Below are 26,483 nucleotides of genomic sequence, written 5' to 3'. Positions count from 1 at the left end.
AACTAGATAATTTGACACAAAAAAATAAATAATCTGTTGAAATTGCACTGTGGATGTCTGAGACTTTAGAATTGCATTGGGGGCATACTTATATACACTGTACAGCCTAACCTATGGATGTTGGACCCATGAAATGGTGTATCAGCCTAGTTAGTGATACTCACAGAACACAACTATGTAGAGTTTACACAAATATTAGCGTCTTAGTGTAACATTCTTGCTTCCGTCCCTCTCTTTGCCCCAACCTGGGCTCGAACCAGGGGCCCTCTAACACATCGACAACAGTCACCCTCAAAGCATCGTTACCTGTCGCTCCACAAAAGCTGCGGTCCTTGCTGAGCAAGGGCAACAACTACTTCAAGGTCTCAGAGCGAGTGAAGTCACCGATTGAAACGCTACTAGCACGCACCGCTAACTAGCTAGCCATTTCACACCAGTTAGCCTCACAACCCTTTGACCTCCTGCAATAAGAGCTAAGACGCTACTATTTGTGTAAACTCTGCACAGTTGTGTTGTGTTGAGTGTCACTGAGTATGCTGATACCCCATTTAATGGGTGCAACAGCCATAGGTTAGGGTGTACAGTGCTATAATACAGTTCAAACGGCCCAAAACAAACTAATGAGAATTATACTCATGCTCAGCCCTATGACGACATTGGTCCTAATCATTTCAGGGAACTGAACTGGCTTCCAGTTGATCTCCGGATGGTGCAGATCAAACTGTTGATGGTCATGACCTTGCCCCCAGTTACCTGTCTGGTTATTTTAATTTCATTAGAGGCTCATAGCCATCACAGCAGAGCTAGTGTTGCCAATATCAGACCGCTGCGCTATAGGAGCATGGCAGTAAAAAGCTATTTCCTTAACACTGGTGCAGAGGAATGGAATGGTGTACTAAACCAGATACAATCCATCCCTACGCTAGGGAATTTGAAGATACAGTAAACCTTAAGAAATGGTTTATGGGCAAAATGCTTTAAAACTGCACAGGCTTAAAGAAAGTATAATTGTTTCAATGAACGTTACTTGGCAATCTATTTGATTTGTTGTACAGTTTCCTCCCTATTGATGAGATGTATTTCGTTTTCATGTTATAATCATGTGTATATTTTATTTTCATGTGTTTTCATGAGGACCATAATGGAAATACGTCTTTAAACTTTTTTGTGTCATCCTTGATAATTTTAATGGCATTGTACTGTATCCACATGTGTGGTTGTATTGTGTTTAAAATTGTCACAATAAATAAATAAATATGAATGTCCAATACATATTCTGGAAAGGTGATTTCCCACAGTCAAAGTCCTGCAATGAGAGCTAAAATGCTAATATTTGTGTAAACTCTACACAGTTGTGTTGTGTTGAGTGTCACTGAGTAGGCTGATACACCATTTCATTGTTGCAACATCCATAGCTTAGACTGTACAGTGCATATAAGTATGGCCCCAATGCCAGTCTAATACATCAACAGTGCGATTTCAACTGATTACATTTTTTTTGTGTCAAATTAACTAATTATCGTCTTTTGGTGGATTTACTTAACAACATTACGACCTTGTTTAGCATTATTTAGTCCAAATATGGCATGATTCCACTATTTGTATCCGTTTGAATCACTTTCAATGGGTGACTTTTATTTTGAAGCCGACCTACAAATTCCACTATTGTGGTTTATCCTTATTGTCGCTAGTTTCACACAGGTGAATTCACCAACACTGACCGGCAGAGAAGGACTAAACGAATCATTACTGTCAACCAGACAAGGACAACTGAAATCCGCTCATTAAAAAGTTTTATGTAGTCTGCAAATGGGGACAGGAATCACAAAAAAATTCACACGTTCATAAAAGGTACGTTTTTCCATTTTATCGAACGCTCTAGAATAGAAAACTTATCAGGCTCTAGTAAATAATGAGTAAATATACTGAATAAAAATATAAACGCAACATGCAACAATTTCAACGATTTTACTGAGTTACCGTTCATATAAGGAAATCAGTCAATTGAAAGAAATTAATTAGGCCCAAATTTATGGATTTCACATGACTGGCACATGCGCAGCCATATATGGGCCTGGGAGGTCATAGGCCCACCCACTGGGGAGCCAGGCCCAGCCAATCAGAATTATTTTTTCCCCACAAAAGGACTTTATTACAGATAGTAATACTCCTCGGTTTCATCAGCTGTCTGGGTGGCTGGTCTCAGACAATTCCGCAGGTGAAGAAGCCGGATGTGGAGGTCCTGGGCTGGAGTGGTTACACGTGGTCGGTTGTGATGCCGGTTGGACGTACTGCCAAGTTCTCTAAAACGATGTTGGAGGCGGCTTATGGTAGAGAAATTAACATTAATTTATCTGACAATAGCTCCGGTGGACATTCCTGCAGTCAGCATGCCAATTGCATGCTCCCTCAAAACTTGAGACATCTGTTGCATTGTGTTGTGTGTAAAAACTGCACATTTTAGAGTGGCCTTTTATTGTCCCCAGCACAAGGTGCACCTGTGTAATGATCATGCTGCTTATTCAGCTTCTTGATATGCCACACCTGTCAGGTGGATGGATTATCTTGGCATAGGAGAAATGCTCACTAACAGGGATGTAAACAAATTTGGCACAACATTTGAGAGAAATAAGCTTTTTGTGGGTGTGGAACATTTCTGGGATCTTTTATTTCAGCTCATGAAATATGGGACCAACCCTTTACATGTTGCGTTTATATTTTTGTTCAGTACACAAAATTGTATGTACAGTCGTGGTCAAAAGTTTTGAGAATGACACAAGTATTGGTCATCTCAAAGTTCGCTGCTTCTGTGTTATGAGATATATTTGTCAGATGTTACTATGGTATACTGAAGTATAATTACAAGCATTCCATAAGTGTCAAAGGCTTTTATTGACAATTACATTAAGTTTATGCAAATAGTCAATATTTGCAGTGTTGACCCTTCTTTTTCAAGACCTCTGCAATCCGCCCTGGCATGCTGTCAATTAACTTCTGGGCCACATCCTTACTGATGGCAGCCCATTCTTGCATAATCAATGCTTGGAGTTTGTCAGAATTTGTGGGTTTTTGTTTGTCCACCCGCCTCTTGAGGATCGACCACAAGTTCTCAATGGGATTAAGGTCTGGGGAGTTTCCTGGCCATGGACCCAAAATGTCGATGTTTTGTTCCCCAAGCCACTTAGTTATCACTTTTGCCTTATGGCAAGGTGCTCCATCATGCTGGAAAAGGCATACTGTTTTTGGATGGTTGGGAGAAGTTGCTCTCGGAGGATGTGTTGGTACCATTCTTTATTCATGGCTGTGTTCTTAGGCAAAATTGTGAGTGAGCCCACTCCCTTGGCTGAGAAGCAACCCCACACATGAATGGTCTCAGGATGCTTTACTGTTGGCATGACACAGGACTGATGATAGCGCTCACCTTGTCTTCTCCGGACAAGGTTTTTTCCGGATGCCCCAAACAATCGGAAAGGGGATTCATCAGAGAAAATGACTTTACCCCAGCAGTCCAATCCCTGTACCTTTTGCAGAATATCAGTCTGTCCCTGATGTTTTTCCTGGAGAGAAGTAGCTTCTTTGCTGCCCTTCTTGACACCAGGCCATCCTCCAAAAGTCTTCGCCTCACTGTGCGTGCAGATGCACTCACACCTGCCTGCTGCGATTCCTGAGCAAGCTCTGCCCTGGTGGTGCCCCGATCCCGCAGCTGAATCAACTTTAGGAGACGATCCTGGCGCTTGCTGGACTTTCTTGGGTGCCCTGACGCCTTCTTCACAACAATTTAACATCTCTCCTTGAAGTGCTTGATGATCCAATAAATGGTTGATTTAGGTGCAATCTTACTAGCAGCAATATCCTTGCCTGTGAAGCCCTTTTTGTGCAAAGCAATTATGACGGCACGTGTTTCCTTGCTGGTAACCATGGTTAACAGAGGAAGAACAATGATTTCAAGCACCACCCTCCTTTTAAAGCTTCCAGTCTGTTATTCTAACTCAATCAGCATGACAGAGTGATCTCCAGCCTTGTCTTTGTCAACACTCTCACCTGTGTTAACGAGAGAATCACTGACATGATGGCAGCTGGTCCTTTTGTGGCAGGGCTGAAATGCAGTGGAAATGTTTTTTGAGGATTAACTTCATTTTCATGGCAAAGAGGGACTTTGCAATTAATTGCAATTCATCTGATCACTCTTCATGACATTCTGGAGTAAATGCAAATTGCCATCATCAAAACTGAGGCAGCAGACTTTGTGAAAATTAGTATTTGTGTCATTCTCAAAACGTTTGACCACGACTGTAGTGTCACGCTCACTTGGCGAACAGTTCAAATCGTTTTAATTTAAAAATGAGCAAAGGATTCACTATTTGCATCATTGCATAACCGTCATAAAAAAACTGAAATTTTGGGGGTGAAATCTTCACCTTTGGTTTCGAAGGTATAAAGATTTAGTTCGATAACAGACTGTTAAAATGTATCATGTATTCACTGTATCAGTGGCGGTCAGTGCCGTTTATGATGAGGGAGGACGTTTCTTTTTTTCAAGAGCATGGCCTTATTTTTATTACAGCATGTTGGATGACTGTCATTCATATTCCATTCACCCAGTTCAATGTAACATCGATAGGTTTAGGCTACTACATTAACTCAAATTTTCCCTATACCCATCATGAGTTTGCTACAACCTAGCCTATGAATGAAAGTTTACAACGTACAGTTGAAGTCGAAGTTTACATACACCTTAGCCAAATACATTTAAACTCAGTTTTTCACAATTCCTGACATTTAATCCTAGTAAAAATTCCCTGTTTTAGGTCAGTTAGGATCACCATTTTATTTTAAGAATGTGAAATGTCAGAATAATAGTAGAGAGAATGATTTATTTCAGGTTTTATTTATTTCATCACATTCCCAGTGGGTCAGAAGTTTACATGCACTCAATTAGTATTTGGTAGCATTGCCTTTAAATTGCTTAACTTGGGTCAAACGTTTCGGGTAGCCTTCCACAAGCTTCCCACAATAAGTTGGGTGAATTTTGGCCCATGCCTCCTGACAGAGCTGGTGTAACTGAGTCAGGTTTGTAGGCCTCCATGCTCGCACACACATTTTCAGTTCTGCCCACACATTTTCTATAGGATAGAGGACAGGGCTTTGTGATGGCCATTCTAATACCTTGACTTTGTTGTCCTTAAGCCATTTTGCCACAACTTTGGAAGTATGCTTGGGGTCATTTGGAAGATCCATTTGCGACCAAGCTTTAATTTCCTGACTGATGTCTTGAGTTGTTGCTTCAATATATCCACATAATTTTCCTTCCTCATGATGCCATCTATTTTGTGAAATGCACCAGTCCCTCCTGCAGCAAAGCACCCCCACAGCATGATGCTGCCACCCCCGTGCTTCACGGTTGGGATGGTGTACTTCGGCTTGCAAGCCACCCCCCTTTTCCTCCAAACATAACGATGGTCATTATGGCCAAACAGTTCTATTTCTGTTTCATCAGACCAGAGGACATTTCTCCAAAAAGTACGATCTTTGTCCCCATGTGCAGTTGCAAACCGTAGTCTGGCTTTTTAATGGCGGTTTTGGAGCAATGGCTTCTTCCTTGCTGAGCGGCCTTTCAGGTTATGTCGATATAGGACTCGTTTTACTGTGGATATACAGTGGGGAAAAAAAGTATTTAGTCAGCCACCAATTGTGCAAGTTCTCCCACTTAAAAAGATGAGAGAGGCCTGTAATTTTCATCATAGGTACATGTCAACTATGACAGACAAAATGAGAAAAGAAATTCCAGAAAATCACATTGTAGGATTTTTTATGAATTTATTTGCAAATTATGGTGGAAAATAAGTATTTGGTCAATAACAAAAGTTTCTCAATACTTTGTTATATACCCTTTGTTGGCAATGACACAGGTCAAACGTTTTCTGTAAGTCTTCACAAGGTTTTCACACACTGTTGCTGGTATTTTGGCCCATTCCTCCATGCAGATCTCCTCTAGAGCAGTGATGTTTTGGGGCTGTCGCTGGGCAACACTGACTTTCAACTCCCTCCAAAGATTTTCTATGGGGTTGAGATCTGGAGACTGGCTAGGCCACTCCAGGACCTTGAAATGCTTCTTACGAAGCCACTCCTTCATTGCCCGGGCGGTGTGTTTGGGATCATTGTCATGTTGAAAGACCCAGCCACGTTTCATCTTCAATGCCCTTGCTGATGGAAGGAGGTTTTCACTCAAAATCTCACGATACATGGTCCCATTCATTCTTTCCTTTACACGGATCAGTCGTCCTGGTCCCTTTGCAGAAAAACAGCCCCAAAGCATGATGTTTCCACCCCCATGCTTCACAGTAGGTATGGTGTTCTTTGGATGCAACTCAGCATTCTTTGTCCTCCAAACACGACGAGTTTAGTTTTTACCAAAAAGTTATATTTTGGTTTCATCTGACCATATGACATTCTCCCAATCCTCTTCTGGATCATCCAAATGCACTAGCAAACTTCAGACGGGCCTGGACATGTACTGGCTTAAGCAGGGGGACACGTCTTGCACTGCAGAATTTGAGTCCCTGGCGGCGTAGTGTGTTACTGATGGTAGGCTTTGTTACTTTGGTCCCAGCTCTCTGCAGGTCATTCACTAGGTCCCCCCGTGTGGTTCTGGGATTTTTGCTCACCGTTCTTGTGATCATTTTGACCCCACGGGGTGAGATCTTGCGTGGAGCCCCAGATCGAGGGAGATTATCAGTGGTCTTGTATGTCTTCCATTTCCTAATAATTGCTCCCACAGTTGATTTCTTCAAACCAAGCTGCTTGCCTATTGCAGATTCAGTCTTCCCAGCCTGGTGCAGGTCTACACTTTTGTTTCTGGTGTCCTTTGACAGCTCTTTGGTCTTGGCCATAGTGGAGTTTGGAGTGTGACTGTTTGAGGTTGTGGACAGGTGTCTTTTATACTGATACAAGTTCAAACAGGTGCCATTAATACAGGTAACGAGTGGAGGACAGAGGAGCCTCTTAAAGAAGAAGTTACATGTCTGTGGGAGCCAGAAATCTTGCTTGTTTGTAGGTGACCAAATACTTATTTTCCACCATAATTTGCAAATAAATTCATAAAAAATCCTACAATGTGATTTTCTGGATTTGTTTTTCTCAATTTGTCTGTCAAAGTTGACATGTACCTATGATGAAAATTACAGGCCTCTCTCATCTTTTTAAGTGGGAGAACTTGCACAATTGGTGGCTGACTAAACACTTTTTTTCCCCACTGTAGGTTGGAGGACGTCCTCCGGAAGTTGTCATAATTACTGTGTAAGTCTATGGAAGGAGGTGAGAACCGAGAGCCTCCTAGGTTCTGTATTGAAGTCAATGTACCAAGAGGAGGACGGAAGCTAGCTGTCCTATGGCTACACAATGGTGCTACCCTACAGAGTGCTGTTGAGGCTACTGTAGACTTTCATTGCAAAACAGTGTGTTTTAATCAATTAGTTGGTGACGTGAATATATTTAGTATAGTTTTATCTAAAAAGGATAACTTTTTCAATGTTTTTACAATTTAAATGTTTATGAAATTCACCGAGGAGGATGGTCCTCCCCTTCCTCCTCTGAGGAGCCTCCACTGCACTGTATCCAAGTGATGTAATTTCTGTAGAAATGAAACTTATGCCATTTCAATGTAATCTCTTGCTGTATCCACTAGATTGCACACGTCATCCACCACGATATAAAATAATCATGCATCAATATCAAGTTTGCCTCTGTTTTGGAATTTGTTTTAAGAAATTGAAAATTCCATTGTTTTAAACACTCAAATTGTGTTGGGTTTCATCACTTGTCTTAGAGAACCAATAGTAAGTCATCCTGAATGGACCCCCCAAACAGAGGGAGGCAATGGAGAGGTAGAGGAGGAGCCAACCATGTCGATCACAGAAGAGGTGAGGAGATTAATTTTTTCTTTAGATAAGCAAAACATGATTGGCATTTCCTTCTTTAGATTGATATAGATTTCCCTGTTGTTTGTCTCAGGTGCTGAGGCTGGTCAGAGAGAAGAGGAAGTGATAGCCAACCAAGGGAGACGGGAAAGAGGTAGGGGGGCCAGGGGAGAGAGGAGAGGGGTTAATGGGGGGAACCCGAGGGAGGATAGGAGAGAGCGAGATGACAGAGCAGGGAGGGGAAGAGGAAGAGGAGGAGCAGGGGAGGATGCCAGGGGTAAGGGTGGTAGAGCGGGAGGAGGAGGAAGAGAGAGAGTGGGAGGCAGAGGAGAAGATAGAGGGAGAGGCAGGGGAGGAGAGAGATGGGGAGGTAGAGGAAGAGGTAGAGAGAGAGGGGGAGGGAGAGGAAGATCTGCAGGCAGTGGCGCCCCTCAGGTTCCTCCAATGTCGTTAGAAACCTTGGAGGATCTGTCAGGGAAAGACCCTTCAGAGGTAGCCATCACTCTGGCTTACAGCAAAGGACTGCAAGTTCTCCTCGACGAGAGAGAGATGCGACAGGACCTCATTCAGCTTCTCTGCCAAGTATTATGCAAGGCCTTCTTGTCTAAAATCGACCGCCGAGCCATACAGGACTTGACTGGCTTAATCAAGGATTCCGGATTCCTCCGAACCATCCTGCCCCATTACGTGATGGGAATGGCATCAGAGTTTGACAACACCCGCCGGGACCAGTACCCCCAGCACTTGGACAACATCATGACCCTTCTCTCCGAGGTGCTCAGCATCTTCCCAGCTAGCTCTATCCAGGCCGTGTCCATGATAGTGGCCCTCTTCAGACCAGTCATCAACAGCCTGCGAGCTGTAGAGGTGGACGTCCTGGAACAGACGAAGGAGAACCTGGAGAGGATCCAGGGCCTGGTCGAGCACCTCCAAGAGAGAACCAGGGAGGGCACCCTGAGGTCTGACAACTACTCCTTCATCACCCCCCAGCAAGACGCTCCACCTGGGGAGGCCGACTTCAGGACCCTGCCCATCTACCCCACCCCCGAAGAGTTCCACCTGGACCAGAGGACCTACCTCAGGCCCAACCTTATCTCTCATCGCTACGCCAGCGGACTGCTCTACCTGGACACGCACTTCCGGCTCATGCGAGAGGACTTTGTGAGGCCTCTTCGAGAGGGAATCCAGCAGCTGCTTCAGAGCCAGCAGGACCTGGGCAATAAAGACATCCCTTTGAGAAAGATGCGCTTTGATGACATCAGAGTGTACTTTGACACTCGACTGGTGGTTCCATTGTGCACCCCGTCTGGTTTGGCCTATAAGGTCCATTTTGACTCCCATCCTCTTAAGGTCAGTGAGTTTGATTACGAGTATTTGAATAGAAAAATAACTTACCAAGATTTGCCAACATTTTGTAGTTATATTCCTTAAAATATAGTGAGATTGTACAATACTCTTTGAAATTACATTAATCCGTACAATGTTTTTCCAGATCCATAGAGTGCATTCAAATATATTTTCATGTTATTCTCTGTCCCGCACAGTTTGTCAACTGGCAGAACTCCAAGCGGCTGATATACGGCTCCCTGCTCTGCATGTCCTGTGACAACTTTGACACCTTCCTGTTTGCTACTGTGTCGGACCGGGACCCCAAGGAGCTACAGAAGGGCTTTGTCCAGCTCAGTTTCTTAGGGGAGAGCAGGCGAGCCCTGGCAGGAGTGGAGGCCCAACAGTCCTTCCTCATGGTGGAGACCACAGCCTACTTTGAGGCCTACCGCTACGTCCTCGAAGGGCTGCAGGAGCTGGAGGTAGAGGATCTGCCCTTCCAGAGGTCAGTGTACTGTCTGTCGTTGTTAAATTCAACTATTAGCTTGTTAATGCACCAGTGTTGTTGATGCTATGAGATAGAGAGTTGGCTAATCAGCTTAGGGAGAAGTTTAAGATAAAATATTTTGTTTTCATCATGCTTTTCTGATGAGAATCACAGATTGCATTGATACAGTTCCATACTTCTGATCTTAAAGTGCTTAACATGGTTTGTGGGTGACTTAACTCTTCCACCACCTGCTAGATGAATTTGGAAGAAATGTTGTTTACCACATATCCATTCTTGTAATGAAGAATGACATTTATGATTTATGACGACATGTAAATTTCAGGTATATAGTGGAATGCAGCTCAGACGTCGAACCTCCTGCCTACCTGCCCAGGGCAGATACGTATGACCTGTCTGCTATTGCAGTGCCTGAGTTTAAGAGCAGTATCAAGAGCTTCCACACCTTAGATCCTGAAGCCTGGCCCCCCATGGAGCAGCTGGGATTGGACGAGTCCCAGATGAGAGCCCTTCAGCTCGCCCTCACCAAGGAGCTGGCCATCATCCAGGGACCCCCAGGCACAGGTGGAATACATTTTGAATAAGTCATGCATATTGAATTAGATCATGTTTACATAAATGTATATACATTTAAAATGTCCAGGCCAAAAGCTGAGAAATTATTGTGCCACGTTGCTTCATGTAACATAGTCTTTAGTGCAATGGCTCTGCAGGAGTGTAACACTTTTGGACATTTGTTTTCCCTCCATACTCATAATCTCAGGGAAGACCTACACAGGACTAAAGATCGCCCAGGCTCTGTTGACCAATCAGGAGGAGGGGAGAGGTTTCACCTCCCCCATGCTGGTGGTTTGTTACACTAACCACGCTCTGGACCAGTTCCTAGAAGGTAGGATGCAATGCACACGTCTCACGCAACTTTTGATTCTCAAATTAAGTTATTTTCCACCTCAAGCCATTCTTGAAGAATTTCAGATGCTACGTACCATCATTTTGTGTTTGACCAAAGATAATTCTGAAGGGCACTTTTGTTGTATGTATGAGCACCTTTTTCATTTGTTTAACAATGTGCACCATAGGCATCCACAAGTTTTTACCAGACGGTATTGTGAGAGTGGGTGGGCAAAGCAACAGTGAGGTCCTGAAGCGTTTCACCCTGAGGGAGCTGAAAAGCTCCCATAACTTCCGCTGCAAGCTACCTCAACATCTTCGCCATGCTTACAGTGAGGTGAGGCCCAACCTGAAACCTGAAAGTTACACTGACCAATATGTGAACATTTTAGAAATAGTCTTCAAATGTAAATTGTAAATGAGCACTCCTTTTGAAGTGAATGTAGCTCAGCTTCCATTTGTGTCAGGAATGTAACAGTCAGGTTGGCTATCTTCTGGGAAATAGTAAATCAGTGAAATAATATCACATACTGATGTTCAGAATATTGTTTCCCCTCAGATCTATGATGCATTGCGGACAGAAGAGACTAAGATCCAGACTCAGTCTGTGCAGCTGGAGTGCAGTCTTCGGGGTGTCTTAAGGGAGCAGTACCTCCAAAAGTTCATCTCAGAGAAACACTGGGATAGCCTGATCCTCCAGCCTGTGAGTCTTTGATACCGCTGTAAAATATAAAGATGATTAGCCTGTCTGTCCGACCACCACAATTACGACTATCAGGCTGGTGACTACTTCTACGACTATGACTAATAGTTCCACCACCACAGCTACTACTAGAACTATGTGCCCAAGAACACCAAGGTAACCTGCCTAAATGACTACCGACCCGTAGCACTCACGTCTGTAGCCATGAAGTGCTTTGAAATGCTGGTCATGGCTCACATCAACACCATCATCCCAGAAACCCTAGACCCACTCCAATTTGCATACCGCCCCAACAGATCCACAGATGATGCAGTCTCTATTGCACTCAACACTGCCCTTTCTCACCTGGACAAAAGGAACACCTACAGTGGGGGAAAAAAGTATTTAGTCAGTCACCAATTGTGCAAGTTCTCCCACTTAAAAAGATGAGAGAGGCCTGTAATTTTCATCATAGGTACACGTCAACTATGACAGACAAATTGAGAAAAACAAATCCAGAAAATCACATTGTAGGATTTTTAATGAATTTATTTGCAAATTATGGTGGAAAATAAGTATTTGGTCACCTACAAACAAGCAAGATTTCTGGCTCTCACAGACCTGTAACTTCTTCTTTAAGAGGCTCCTCTGTCCTCCACTCGTTACCTGTATTAATGGCACCTGTTTGAACTTGTTATCAGTATAAAAGACACCTGTCCACAACCTCAAACAGTCACACTCCAAACTCCACTATGGCCAAGACCAAAGAGCTGTCAAAGGACACCAGAAACAAAATTGTAGACCTGCACCAGGCTGGGAAGACTGAATCTGCAATAGGTAAGCAGCTTGGTTTGAAGAAATCAACTGTGGGAGCAATTATTAGGAAATGGAAGACATACAAGACCACTGATAATCTCCCTCGCAAGATCTCACCCCGTGGGGTCAAAATGATCACAAGAAAGGTGAGCAAAAATCCCAGAACCACACGGGGGGACCTAGTGAATGACCTGCAGAGAGCTGGGACCAAAGTAACAAAGCCTACCATCAGTAACACACTACGCCGCCAGGGACTCAAATCCTGCAGTGCCAGACGTGTCCCCCTCCTTAAGCCAGTACATGTCCAGGCCCGTCTGAAGTTTGCTAGAGGGAATTTGGATGATCCAGAAGAGGATTGGGAGAATGTCATATGGTCAGATGAAACCAAAATAGAACTTTTTGGTAAAAACTCAACTCGTCATGTTTGGAGGACAAAGAATGCTGAGTTGCATCCAAAGAACACCATACCTACTGTGAAGCATGGGGGTGGAAACATCATGCTTTGGGGCTGTTTTTCTGCAAAGGGACCAGGACGACTGATCCGTGTAAAGGAAAGAATGAATGGGGCCATGTATCGTGAGATTTTGAGTGAAAACCTCCTTCCATCAGCAAGGGCATTGAAGATGAAACGTGGCTGGGTCTTTCAGCATGACAATGATCCCAAACACACCGCCCGGGCAACGAAGGAGTGGCTTCGTAAGAAGCATTTCAAGGTCCTGGAGTGGCCTAGCCAGTCTCCAGATTTCAACCCCATAGAAAATCTTTGGAGGGAGTTGAAAGTCCGTGTTGCCCAGCGACAGCCCCAAAACATCACTGCTCTAGAGGAGATCTGCATGGAGGAATGGGCCAAAATACCAGCAACAGTGTGTGAAAACCTTGTGAAGACTTACAGAAAACAATTGACCTGTGTCATTGCCAACAAAGGGTATATAACAAAGTATTGAGAAACTTTTGTTATTGACCAAATACTTATTTTCCACCATAATTTGCAAATAAATTCATTAGAAATCCTAAAATGTGATTTTCTGGAAAAAAAAGTCTCAATTTGTCTGTCATAGTTGACGTGTACCTATGATGAAAATTACAGGCCTCTCTCATCTTTTTAAGTGGGAGAACATGCACAATTGGTGGCTGACTAAATCCTTTTTTCCCCACTGTTTGTGAGAATGCTGTTCATTGACTACAGCTCAGCGTTCAACACCATAGTGCCCTCAAAGCTTATCACTAAGCTAAGGACCCTGGGACTAAACACCTCCCTCTGCAACTGGATCCTGGACTTCCTGACGGGCAGCCCCCAGGTGGTAAGGGTAGGCAACAACACATCTGCCACGCTGATCCTCAACACGGGGGCCCCTCAGGGGTGCGTGCTTAGTCCCCTCCTGTACTCCGTGTTCACCCATGACTGCGTGGCCAAGCACGACTCCAAAACCATCATTAAGTTTGCCGACAACACAACGGTGGTAGGCCTGATCACCGACAACGATGAGACAGCCTACAGGGAGGAGGTCAGAGACCTGGAAGTGTGGTGCCAGGACAACAACCTCTCCCTCAACGTGACCAAGACAAAGGAGATGATTGTGGACTACAGGAAAAAAAAGAGGACTGAGCACGCCCCCATTCTCATCGACGGGGCTGTAGTGGAGCAGGTTGAGAGCTTCAAGTTCCTTGGTGTCCACATCACCAACAAACTATCATGGTCCAAACACACCAAGACAGTCGTGAAGAGGGCACGACAACGCCTATTCCCCCTCAGGAGACTGAAAATATTTGGCATGGGTCCTCAGATCCTCAAAAAGTTCTACAACTGCACCTTCGAGAGCATCCTGACTGGTTGCATCACCACCTGGTATGGCAACTGCTCGGCCTCCGAATGCAAGGTGCTACAGAGGGTAGTGCTACCAACATGTACATATTACCTCAATTACCTCTACTAACCTGTACCCCTGCACATTGACTCGGTACCGGTACCCCCTGTATATAGCCTCTTTATTGTAGTATTTTATTATAGTTTATTTAGTAAATATTTGTTCTGAACTCTTATTTTTCTTAAAACTGCATTGTTGGTTAAGGGCTTGTAAGTAAGCATTTCACTGTAAGGTCTATACCTGTTGTATTCGGCGCATGTGGCAAATACAATTGTATTCTATTTTATTTTGATATGGTGTTGATGTCGGATAGGACAACTAAAATGAATACGCTAACCCCAACTGCCTCTATGCTTAAAATTCAAAAAGTAGGTCTGACATTCCCAGAAAACCTTTATGAAATGATGTTGAACTGTGATAATCTGTCATTGGCCAGAGAGGAAACAATACTATTAATATGTCATCCTCAGGCACTGGATGGTTTTGAGAGCTATGGTGGGAAGAAGCCGTCTCTTATTATGGAGTGGCTGGGGTTAGGTTCCACTGCCTTCCAGCAGAGGACGCCACATCCTCAAAATTGCAATGCAGGTGAGAAGCCACTGCAGTACCACAGAGAGTAGACAAGACAACATGATCAGACAGATAATAAATGGAACAGGTACAGAGGAATGCTTCTCCTTGTGGGATTGTATTTGTCAACATTGCTTGTGAATATATTATTGATGTAATTCATGTAGCTATTAACACAAGCATTTCGCTGCACCTGCGATAACATCTGCACATCTGTGTAGGCGACCAATAAACTTTGATTAGATTTTATTTGATATTATTTAGTCTCTTGTATCTTTGAACCATTTTGGTTTTATTTACAACTCCCTTTGATCCTAACTCAAACTATATGGGGTGAAAAAGAGTTCAGTGCTCATTTTCATGTTGAGAGAACTACTAGGAAGTTAGAAACTCTAGTCCTCACTCCTCACCCATTTTCACCTCTATTTTATAATAGATGGGGAAATGGACGAAGCTATAGAGGAAGAGGACGGCCTGATCGAGATAGCGGAGGAGGCAGACCTGATCCAGGCAGAACGCTTTGTAGAAGACTCAAACACGCATCATGGTCGGGATGAAGATCGAAGAAAGATGGAGGAGATAGTCAGGGATATGGCAGAACAGATGCTGGCCATGAACATGGAGAACACTGAGATACAGGCAGAGCAGAGTGAAGAAGGCTGGGAGGTAAGAACCAATAATTAGCCTTGATCCAACAATATGACCAAAATACATTGCATCATAAATCATGTGTATCATAAACCAATTTAGCTGGTTATTGATTTTAAATAACAACCTCCTGCTTTAGAGTATTTAAAAATATTTAGCTTAGCACCTGTCTTTCTACAATACTCCTAAGCTAAAGGTGTCGTTAAAGTTATTTGAAAAGCTCCCCATGTCTCTCTGTATGTGCGCAGATGCAGCGGGTACAGAAGAGGAAGATGAAACATCGTATTAGGAGGGAGCTGGGCAGCAGCTCAGCCGTGAGTGAGGATGAGGAGGACACCATTCTGGATGTGTGGACTCTCAGTCTGCCAGACAGATGGAGACTGTACCGGTAATACTCCCCCTCATCCCCTAGGCAACGCCAGTCTGCAAGAGCGTTTATTCCCATTGAGCATAATTATGTCAACTAATTACAAAGAAAATGTATGCACTGATCCCCTCAGCTCAAAGGCAAGATTTTGCTCTATAACTTTCTGTCACCGTGGCAATGTAACTGTGCTTAGCTTGTGAAAGCAAAGTCGTCATGGCCACACAAACCACACAAATCACACAGGTGTGCGTTTGGCTTTGCCTCCTTAAGTAACGGATGTCTTGATCTGACTGGGGAAAAGACTAGTGCAAGGCTCAGTTGTGTGCCGGCCAAAAAGCCATCTTGGATTAAACCCAAAAATGTAATGTTAAGTCACAGCTTCAGCCTGTTTGATTGACTCCGTAAATCACTCAAGCAATAAAGGACTCTGCTGAAAGCATTATTACCAATCTCAAATATTCTGAATTTGATTGTGCTGTATGATTATGTCTGGTAAACACACCTGTTCAATGGGTGTTATATCATTCTTATGACCTACTTATTTAGACTATATTAGTGGCCTTGCAGTGAAATGCTACTCAATGACGTAATCTACGTCTGCAGGTTTTGGGTGCGGCGTTACCGGACGGAGCTGCGTATGCGAGCCCAGCAGGCGGAGCAGGACTATCAGGACGCTGCCGAGCGTCTGGCTGAGATTCGTCTCCATGAGGACATACTTGTCCTGAAGGATGCCAAGGTCATCGGCATGACGACTACGGGGGCTGCTAGATGCCGCAAAGCTTTGCAGGAAGTGAGTCCCCGCCTGGTGATCGTGGAAGAGGCGGCGGAGGTACTGGAGGCCCACACCATCACCACTCTGAGCCAGGCTTGCCAGCACCTCATCCTCATTGGAGACCACCAACAGGTACAGGACACTCATTGGTCAGGCATGGTCAACTCCCTCTCAAAGATTTCACTGTTATTCCAGTAAATCCAGGAACTCAGCTGGACATCGTGCTTGAACATTTTTCAAGTTCCTAATGTAAACTGGGCTTTTTAAAAATTGAAAGTCCATGGTCATTTTCATTTCTTAATTGGCTGGGATTGAAATTCAATCAACGTCCAACTCTGCTTGGAGCTAAACTAAGACCTCATCCAGCACACCCAGCTATAAGGTCTTACATAATTTGACTTAATTCCTTTTAGCTCTGAGTGAATACAGTGCCTTCAGTAAGTATTCGCACCCATTGACTTTGTCCATATTCTGTTGTGTTACAGCCTGAATTTAAAATGGATTAAATTGAAATGTTGTGTCACTGGCCTACACAATATACCCCATAATGTCAAAGTGGAATTATGTTTTTTGAAATTGTTATAAATTAATTAAAAATGAAAAGCTTTTTAACCTTTGTTATGGCAAGCCTAAATAAAGTCACGTAAGTTGCATGGACTCACTCTGTGCAATCATAGTGTTTAACATGATTTTTGAATGACTACCTGATCTCTGTACCCCACACATACAATTATCTGTAAGGTCCCTCAGTCGAGCAGTGAATTTCAAACACAGATTCAACCACGAAGACCAGGGAGGTTTCCCAATGCCTCGCAAAGAAGAGCACCTATTGGTAGATGGATAGTGCTTTGCGAGGTACAAAAGTATGTGGACACCTGCTCGTCGAACAGCTCATTCCAAAATCATGGGCATTAATATGGAGTTGGTCCCCCCTTTGCTGCTATAACAGCCACCATTCTTCTGGGAAGGATTTTCCACTAGATGTTGGAACATTGCTGCGGGGAATTGCTTCCATTCAGCCACTAGTGTATTAGTGAGGTCGGGCACTGCTGTTGGGCAATTAGGCCTGGCTCGCAGTCGGCGTTCCAATTCATCCCAAAGGTGTTCGATGGGGTTGAGGTCAAGGCTCTGTGCAGGCCAGTCAAGTTCTTCCACACCGATCTCGACAAACCATTTCTGTATTGACCACGCTTTGTGCACGGGGGCATTGTCATGCTGAAACAGGAAAGGGCCTTCCCCAAACTGTTGCCACAAAGTTGAAAGCACAGAATCGTCTAGAATCTAATTGTATGCTGTAGCATTAAGATTTCCCTTCACTGGAACTAAGGGCCCGAAGATTAGTCCGTCGGACTGCCAGATGGTGAAGCGTGATTCATCATTCCAGAGAACGTGTTTCCAATGCTCCAGAGTCCAATGGCGGGGAGCTTTATACCACTCCAGCTGACGCCTAGCATTGCGCATGGTGATCTTAGGCTTGTGTGTGGCTGCTCGGCCATGGAAATCCATTTCATGAAGCTCCCGACGAACAGTTCTTGCTTCCAGAGCCCATTTGTAACTCGGTAGTGAGTGTTGCAACCAAGGATGGATGATTTTTAAGCGCCACTTGCTTCAGCACTCGGTGGTCCCGTTCTGTGAGCTTGTGTGGCTTACCACTTTGCGGCTGAGCCGTTGTTGCTCCTAGACGTTTCCACTTCACAATAACAGCCCTTACAGTTGACCGGGGCAGCTCTAGCAGGGCAGAAATTTGACCAATTGACTTGTTGGAAAGGTGGCATCCTATGACGGTGCCACATTGAAAGTCACTGAGCTCTTCAGTAAGGCCATTCTACTGTCAATGTTTGTCTATGGAGATTGCATGGCTGTGTGCTCGATTTTATACACCTGTCAGCAACGGGTGTAGATTAAATATCTGAATCCACTAATATGAAGGGGTGTCCACATACTTCTGGAGATGTCGTGTAACTCTACCTGAAAATACATGATCTAAGTGATACCATCAACACAAGGCCAAATCTACACTGGAGTTGCTTACCAAGAAGACAGTGAATGTTCCTGAGTGGCCAAATTACAGTTTTGACTTAAATTTGCTTGAACATCTATGGCAAGACCTGAAAATAGTTGTCTAGCAATGATCAACAACCAATTTGACAGAGCTTGAAGAATTTTGAAAATAATAATAGGCAAATGTTGCATTATCCAGGTGTGGAAAGCTCATGGAGATTTACCCAGAAAGACTCACAGCTTTAATCGCTTCCAAAGGTGCTTCTACAAAGTATTGACTCAGTGGTGTCAAAAGTTTGGACACACCTACTCTTTGAAGGGTTTTTCTTTATTTTTACTATTTTTTACATGAAGACATCAAAACTATGAAATAACACATATGGAATCATGTAGGAACCAAAAAAGTATTAAACAAATCAAAATATATTTTAGATTTTAGATTCTTCAAAGTAGCCACCCTTTGCCTTGATGACAGCTATGCACACTGCATATGTGTTATTTCATAGTTTTGATGTCTTCACTTTTATTCTACAATGTAGAAAATAGTCAAATAAAGAAAAACCCTTGACTGGTACTGTATGTAAATGAAATATTTCTGTATTTCATTTTCAATAAATTTGCAACAATTTCTAAAAACATGTTTTCACTTTGGCATTATGGGATATTGTGTGTAGATGGGTGAGAATAAACATCTATTGAATCCATTTTGAATTCAGGCTGTAACACAACAAAATGTGGAATAAGTTAAGGGGTATGAATACTTTCTGATGGCTAAGGTACTTTGGGAATATCTCATGTCTTTTACTCAGTTCAAATCATCCACTTTATTCAAGGCTGGTAGTCTTGAGATGTTGCGCTTTGCTTTTGTCAAGCTTATACCTTTTTCCTGTAATGTAGGTGGATCACACTTTCGATAAAAAAAAAGCTTTGGCTTTGTAGTGCTATTCATTAATCATACGTTTGTGGTTGAATTTTAACACAGTCAGGCGGAAACAAACTGAACAATAACTCAATAACTGTCCCCTAAATCAAGCTGACACACGTGAAAAGAAACAGCAAAACAGGATAGGATAGAAAACCTCAGAGTTTATTTGCATATACACTGAGTATACAAAACATTACATAGACTGACCCGGTGAATCCAGGTTGAAGCTTTGATCCCTTATTAATGTCACTTGTTAAATCCACTTCAATCAGTGTAAATGAAGGGTAGGAGACAAGTTAAAGAAGGATTGTTAAGCCTTGAGACAATTGAGACATTGATTGTGTATGTGTGCCATTAAGAGGGTGAATGGGCAAGACAAAATATTTAAGTGTCTTTGAACGTAGGTGCCAGGCGCACCGGTTTGTGTCAAAAACTGGGTTTTTCATGCTCAACAGTTTCCCGTGTGTATCAAAAATGGTCCACCACCAAAAGGACATCCAGCCAACTTGACACAACTGTGGGAAGCATTGGAACCAACATGGGCCAGGATCCCTGTGTAACGCTTTCGGCACCTTGTAGAGTCCATGCCCCGACAAATTGAGGCTGTTCTGGGGGCAATGGGGGAGGGGGGGGGGGTGCAACTCAATATTAGGAAGGTGTTATTAGGAAGCTTTGTATTCTCAGTGTATATTTTCCATACTCTTTACTTTATTACATTTATTTGTGCCAGGTTTAGTCGAAAGCCAAATATTCGTCTGTAGTGGGCAGCTGATTAAAAACAGTGATCTCCTCGACTCTATTGTGTGTTTATATTGTCTAAAACTGTTGAAATGAGGTGGTCCATGCCATCCTCTCTTGAGATTCAGGGGTACTCATGTAGCTTGCAACCTCATTGTCCCCCTAGCTCCGGCCCAGTGCAACAGTGTTTGACCTGGCCAAGAACTTCAATCTTGAAGTGTCCATGTTTGAGAGGCTGATCAAGATGGACTTTCCGTATGTCAGACTTAACTACCAGGTATGTGAGGGAATCTGAAGGGAAGTTTATATGGACAAACCAGATAAACCAATTACCATTGTTCTTCATTCTCCATTAACCAATGCTCTCACTCTGGGTCTATCCCACACAGCATCGTATGAGGCCAGACATTGCCTGTCTCCTGGTCCCTCACATCTACTCTGAGCTGGAGAACCACCCCTCAGTGATGGACTTCGAGAATGTTAAGGTAAATCAATGCATACATACAGTGAGGGAAAAAAGTATTTGATCCCCTGCTGATTTTGTACGTTTGCCCACTGACAAAGAAATGATCAGTCTATAATTTTAATGGTAGGTTTATTTGAACAGTGAGAGACAGAATAACAACAAAAATATCCAGAAAAATGCATTTTAAAAATGTTATAAATTGATTTGCATTTTAATGAGGGAAATAAGTATTTGACCCCCTCTCAATCAGAAAGATTTCTGGCTCCCAGGTGTCTTTTATACAGGTAACGAGCTGTAATTAGGAGCACACTCTTAAAGGGAATGCTCATAATCTCAGCTTGTTACCTGTATAAAAGACACCTGTCCACAGAAGCAATCAATCAATCAGATTCCAAACTCTCCACCATGGCCAAGACCAAAGAGCTCTCCAAGGATGTCAGGGACAAGATTGTAGACCTACACAAGGCAGGAATGGGCTACAAGACCATCGCCAAGCAGCTTGGTGAGAAGGTGACAACAGTTGGTGCGATTATTCGCAAATGGAAGAAACACAAAAGAACTGTCAATCTCCCTCGGCCTGGGGCTCCATGCAAGATCTCACCTCGTGGAGTTGCGATGATCATGAGAACGGTGAGGAATCAGCCCAGAACTACACGGGAGGATCTTGTCAATGATCTCAAGGCAGCTGGCACCATAGTCACCAAGAAAACAATTGGTAACACACTACGCCGTGAAGGACTGAAATCCTGCAGCACCCGCAAGGTCCCCCTGCTCAAGAAAGCACATATACAGGGCCGTCTGAAGTTTGCCAATGAACATCTGAAAATGGAGCTCTTTGGCATCAACTCAACTTGCCGTGTTTGGAGGAGGAGGAATTCTGCCTATGACACCAAGAACACCATCCCCACCGTCAAACATGGAGGTGGAAACATTATGCTTTGGGGGTGTTTTTCTGCTAAGGGGACAGGACAACTTCACCGCATCAAAGGGACGATGGACGGCGCCATGTACCGTCAAATCTTGGGTAAGAACCTCCTTCCCTCAGCCAGGGCATTGAAAATGGGTCGTGGATGGGTATTCCAGCATGACAATGACCCAAAACACACGGCCAAGGCAACAAAGAGGTGGCTCAAGAAGAAGCACATTAAGGTCCTGGAGTGGCCTAGCCAGTCTCCAGACCTTAATCCCATAGAAAATCTGTGGAGGGAGCTGAAGGTTCAAGTTGCCAAACGTCAGCCTCGAAACCTTAATGACTTGGAGAAGATCTGCAAAGAGGAGTGGAACAAAATCCCTCCTGAGATGTGTGCAAACCTGGTGGCCAACTACAAGAAACGTCTGACCTCTGTGATTGCCAACAAGGGTTTTACCACCAAGTACTAAGTCATGTTTTTCAGAGGGGTCAAATACTTATTTCCCTCATTAAAATGCAAATCAATTTATAACATTTTTGACATGCGTTTTTCTGGATGTTTTTGTTGTTATTCTGTCTCTCACTGTTCAAATAAACCTACCATTAAAATTATAGACAGATCATGTCTTTGTCAGTGGGAAAACATACAAAATCAGCAGGGGATCAAATACTTTTTTCCCTCACTGTAGATTTTTGACATGATAGTTTCCCTCTTAGCAAGAGTACATTTAAAGTAAGCTGTTTATCAATGAATTTCCCCATGTGGTCAATTCAATGTACCATTAATAAAGCATGATAAACCGTCTATATGTGTAGGCTTTAGAAGTTAGTTGCGGTCCAATATACATTATATTCAACCCCCTGTTGTCTTGCAGGGGCTTCACTCAAACATGTTCTTTGTGGAGCATAATTACCATGAGGAGGAGATCAAGGATGGAAAGAGTCACCAGAACCGCCACGAGGCCCTCTTCGTGGTAGCTCTGTGTCGCTACCTCCTGTTACAGGACTACCAGCCGTTCCAGATCACCATCCTCACCACTTACACAGGGCAACTCCACTGTCTGCGCAACCTCATGCCAGCCAAAGAGTTCAATGGGGTCAAAGTTCATGTTGTGGACAAATATCAAGGGGAGGAAAATGATATTGTCCTGCTGTCCCTGGTTCGAAGTAACAAACAGGGGAAGGTGGGTTTCTTGAACATCCCCAACCGTGTCTGTGTAGCCCTGTCACGGGCTAAGAAGGGCCTCTACTGCATTGGAAACATGGACATGTTGGGAAAGGTCAAGCTTTGGAGCAACATCCTGCACACGCTGCGAGAGAAAGACCAAGTGGGCCCTGCACTGACTTTGTGCTGCCAGAACCACCCTGAGAAACACATTAAAGTGTCCTGCGGAGACGACTTCAAACAAGCTCCTGAGGGAGGCTGCAACCTGCCCTGCGAGTTCCGCTTGAACTGTGGTCACGTGTGCACCAGTGCCTGCCACCCGTACGACCAAGAGCACAAAAAGTACACATGTAACAAGAAGTGCCAGAAGGTCCTCTGTGAGCTGGGGCATCGATGCCAACTTCAGTGCTACCAGGAGTGCTCTACTGACTGCCTTAAGCAGGTAGAAAAGATTGTACCACAGTGCCAGCACAAGCAGATGGTGCCCTGTCACCAGGCTCCAGAGAAGTTTGTGTGCCAGGAGCCCTGTCAGAAGAATTTAATGTGTGGGCATCCATGTGCCTTGGTGTGTGGGGAGTCCTGCACCACCACCTGCATGGTGATGGTCATATTTGAGCTCAAATGTGGACACAAGCAAGAAGATCCCTGTCATTTTAAAAGATCTACCATACAGCCAGACTGCAGGGCACATTGTAAACAGATGCTGAAGTGTGGCCACCCCTGTCCTGGTTCCTGCCAGAGGTGCCACCAGGGCCGCTTCCACATGGGCTGTTCCCACCAATGTGATCGCCTCCTTGTCTGCTCCCATAAGTGTCGGGAGCCCTGTACACGTGGATGCCCACCCTGTCCAATGCGCTGTGAGAATCGCTGCGTCCATAGTGTCTGTATGAAGCCCTGTGGCCAGCCCTGTGCCCCCTGCATAGAGCCTTGCGCCTGGAAGTGCCCTCATCAGCGCTGCAACAAGCTTTGCCATGAGCCTTGTGACCGTCCACCATGCGCCCAACCCTGTACCAAAACCTTGCACTGTGGGCACCCATGCATCGGCTTGTGTGGAGACCCCTGCCCCAACAAGTGCCGTGTTTGCCACCACGAGGAGGTAACAGAGATCTTCTTTGGTACGGAGGACGATGTTGAGGCCTGTTTCATTCAGCTAGAGGACTGCGGACACCTTTTTGAGTCCACGTCCATGGACACATACATGGAGATGGATGAGAACCAGGAGGCTACCGAGGAGAAGGTCGCAATAAAGTTGAAGGAGTGCCCCAAGTGTCGCACACCCATCCGCAGAAATCTCCGGTACGGGGCTCATGTCAACCGGAGTCTGGTGGAAATTGAGAAAGTGAAGGAGAAGATTAATGGAACACAGTCAGATATTGAGGTACAGAAGGTTGTCCTTAAGCAGCAATGGATTGACAAGGAGGACTTGCTAAGGTACCTACCTATGGAGTACATACAGATCAGAGATACACTGAAAGCATCCAACCTCACAGCGAAGGAACTATGGATCACTGAGAACAAGATGGCCTTACTTGAGAGACTGAACAAGCTGCTGAAGATTCGTAGGGGGCACATGTCAAGCGCGCAAACCTTTTACTTTGACAAGAATGTTCCGGAGTTCCTGAAGTGGCTGATGGATCATCACCAAAAGTTCACAGAGCAGCAGGCTTCTGATCTGCAGAGCGAGCTACAGAGGCTCTCCTTTTTGGCGGAGCTCAACGCCCGCTGCAAGATGGCTAATGGAACAGGCCGCGGGGTCAACGTTCAGGCTGAGGTCACAGCCATAAGGAAGGTTCTGGAGAGAATGCAGCCTTTCACTCAGCAAGACGAGGACTTGGTAAAGCAAGCACTTAAAGACCTGTATAAAAAGCTACCAAGCACTGGCCTTGGGATCACTGATGAAGAAAGGATAATGATTGTTAAAGCTATCGACCTGAGTGTTGGACACTGGTACAAGTGCCCCAACAATCACATCTACGCCATCGGAGAATGTGGAGGGGCCATGGAGCGTAGCAACTGCCCAGAATGCAAAGCTACGATTGGTGGAGCAAGCCATGCTCTGGCCAGTGGCAACAGAGTGGCATCAGAGATGGATGGGGCGCAAGGTGCTGCGTGGTCCGAAGTCAACAATGTGCTGAACTTTGACCTGATGCACCTTGATGATTAAAAACAGATTGTTTTCAGTTTAATTGTGACTTGTCATGACTGATGTGACAGTTATCACAATGTGCACTCCAGAAAGCATAGCTGTATTAATTGATATATTTAATGCTGAAATTACAGTAAATGATTCATTGAATGTGATGAAATGAATCTGCTTCGCAAAATATAATACATATTCAGTTTTATTTCGCAGAGGTGATGTTTAACAATGTCACTCCAGAGTACAATACCGAAATTATTTGTGACTTTTTGCTACTGTATCTGTGTGATCTTGAAAGTTGAAAATTAACGATTGCTCAAAAAATCATTACACATAATGTTCAACCCAATGTACAATAATGAATTATGCAAACGATTAGACTGGATTGTTATGTGTGATGATGGGCCTAAATTTTTAGACACCTGAGTGTATTTTCCATTCACACCAATGGATGGCAGCAGTGTATTGTTAATTTAACAAAGAGTTGGCTTGATACTTGCAATTCTGGCCTTTTACACAAATATAATAAAACTATCTGAGATGATCCAATATGTTTGCAAAATGATTTTCTAACACACACATTCACACATTAATGATTCAGCTGACTCAGTTCATATAATATGATAAAGGGGCTGAAAAACAAACTCTGGTATGAAAAGCAAACATTGTAAAAGTAAGTAATATTCACACACTTGTGCACAAACCAAGTGTTCAGGATACAAAGCGCTGGATACTGTGTGCCAGCCGGGGGGGGATGTATTTTTGGGGAACCAATATTAAATTTTTTTCTTCCGTCTGCGACTCAATATGGGAAATTACTGTTATTTGTATAGCACTGGGAAAGGAGCAGAGATTAGATGTGGCCAGGGTGAGCATCCACAACATCCTTGCGTGGAGTACATTAGGGTTAGTGTCGCCACCATTTTGGCCTGGTCAATTATGTAGATAAACTGAAACTCTTGGACATTGCCCATTTATTTAAATTAGGATAGGCCTACTTTATGTATTAGTTGAATACATTTTCTGAAAATGTTGTTAACTGAGTTATAGTGTATTTGACCCTAACCTATAAGTGATTGTCAGGTAACTAGGTGGCAGGGCAGAGGGGTTTGACTTGGTGTGGCTAGTCCTATGGACCCGTCCAGAGACAACCCTTAGTTCCTACTCCCTAGGCACTTAAGGCACTGGCAGATCAGATCAGTATAAGCAAAACGGAACAAAAATATAAACGCAACATGTAAAGTGTTGGTCCAATGTTTCATGAGCTGAAATAAAATATCCCAGAAATGTTCCATATATAGAAAAAACAAATTTGTTTACATCCCTGTTAATGACCATTTCTCATTTGCCAAGATAATCCATCCACCTGATGGTTGTGGCATATCAAGAAGCTGATTAAACAGCATGATCATTACACAGGTGTACCTTGTGCTGAGGACATTAAAATGCCACTTTAAAATGTGCAGTTTTGTCAAACAACACAATGCCACACGTCTCAAGTTTTGAGGGAGCATGCAATTGGCATGCTGACCGCAGGAATGTCCACCAGAGGTATTGCCAGAGAATTGAATGTTCATGTCTCTACCATAAGTTGTGTCCCTTTGTCCTTTTAGAGAATTTGTAAGTACGTCCAACCAGCCTCACAACCGCAGACCACGTGTAACCACGCCAGCCTAGGACCTCCACATCCGGCTTCTTCACCTGCGTGATCGTCTGAGAACAGCCACCCGGACAGCTGAGGAAAGTGTGGGTTTGCACAACTGAAGACTTTCTGCAC

The 26,483-nt window shown here is 44.0% G+C and overlaps 1 protein-coding gene across 1 annotated transcript; it reads left to right on the top strand.

Annotated features, from left to right (window-relative positions):
- The first annotated feature begins 1,717 nt into the window (after positions 1-1,717).
- On the top strand, positions 1,718-25,250 carry LOC311138716 (NFX1-type zinc finger-containing protein 1-like). The gene is made up of 15 exons (XM_084173509.1): positions 1,718-1,851; positions 7,826-7,919; positions 8,011-9,266; positions 9,461-9,747; positions 10,076-10,314; positions 10,514-10,639; positions 10,830-10,978; positions 11,201-11,344; positions 14,475-14,592; positions 15,011-15,240; positions 15,471-15,610; positions 16,193-16,493; positions 20,192-20,302; positions 20,415-20,510; positions 22,277-25,250. The coding sequence occupies exons 2-15, from the start codon at positions 7,850-7,852 to the stop codon at positions 24,728-24,730; spliced, it is 5,721 nt and encodes a 1,906-aa protein (XP_084029635.1). The 5' UTR covers positions 1,718-1,851; positions 7,826-7,849; the 3' UTR covers positions 24,731-25,250.
- Positions 25,251-26,483: the final 1,233 nt, after the last annotated feature.

The sequence above is a fragment of the Coregonus lavaretus genome (assembly GCF_964263955.1).
Source record: "Coregonus lavaretus genome assembly, chromosome: 12".
Taxonomy (NCBI): domain Eukaryota; kingdom Metazoa; phylum Chordata; class Actinopteri; order Salmoniformes; family Salmonidae; genus Coregonus; species Coregonus lavaretus.
Note: the sequence above shows the minus strand (reverse complement) of the source record. Positions and strands in the feature narration are given on the sequence as shown.

What these genes read in the sequence shown, in the direction of transcription:
- LOC311138716 (XM_084173509.1), top strand. Translation starts at nt 7,850, where the DNA reads ATGGACCCCCCAAACAGAGGGAGGCAATGGAGAGGTAGAGGAGGAGCC. An exon ending in CCAGGGACCCCCAGGCACAG is followed by an intron (nt 10,315 to 10,513) that starts GTGGAATACATT and finishes TCATAATCTCAG; the next exon opens with GGAAGACCTACACAGGACTA. An exon ending in GACAGATGGAGACTGTACCG is followed by an intron (nt 15,611 to 16,192) that starts GTAATACTCCCC and finishes CTACGTCTGCAG; the next exon opens with GTTTTGGGTGCGGCGTTACC.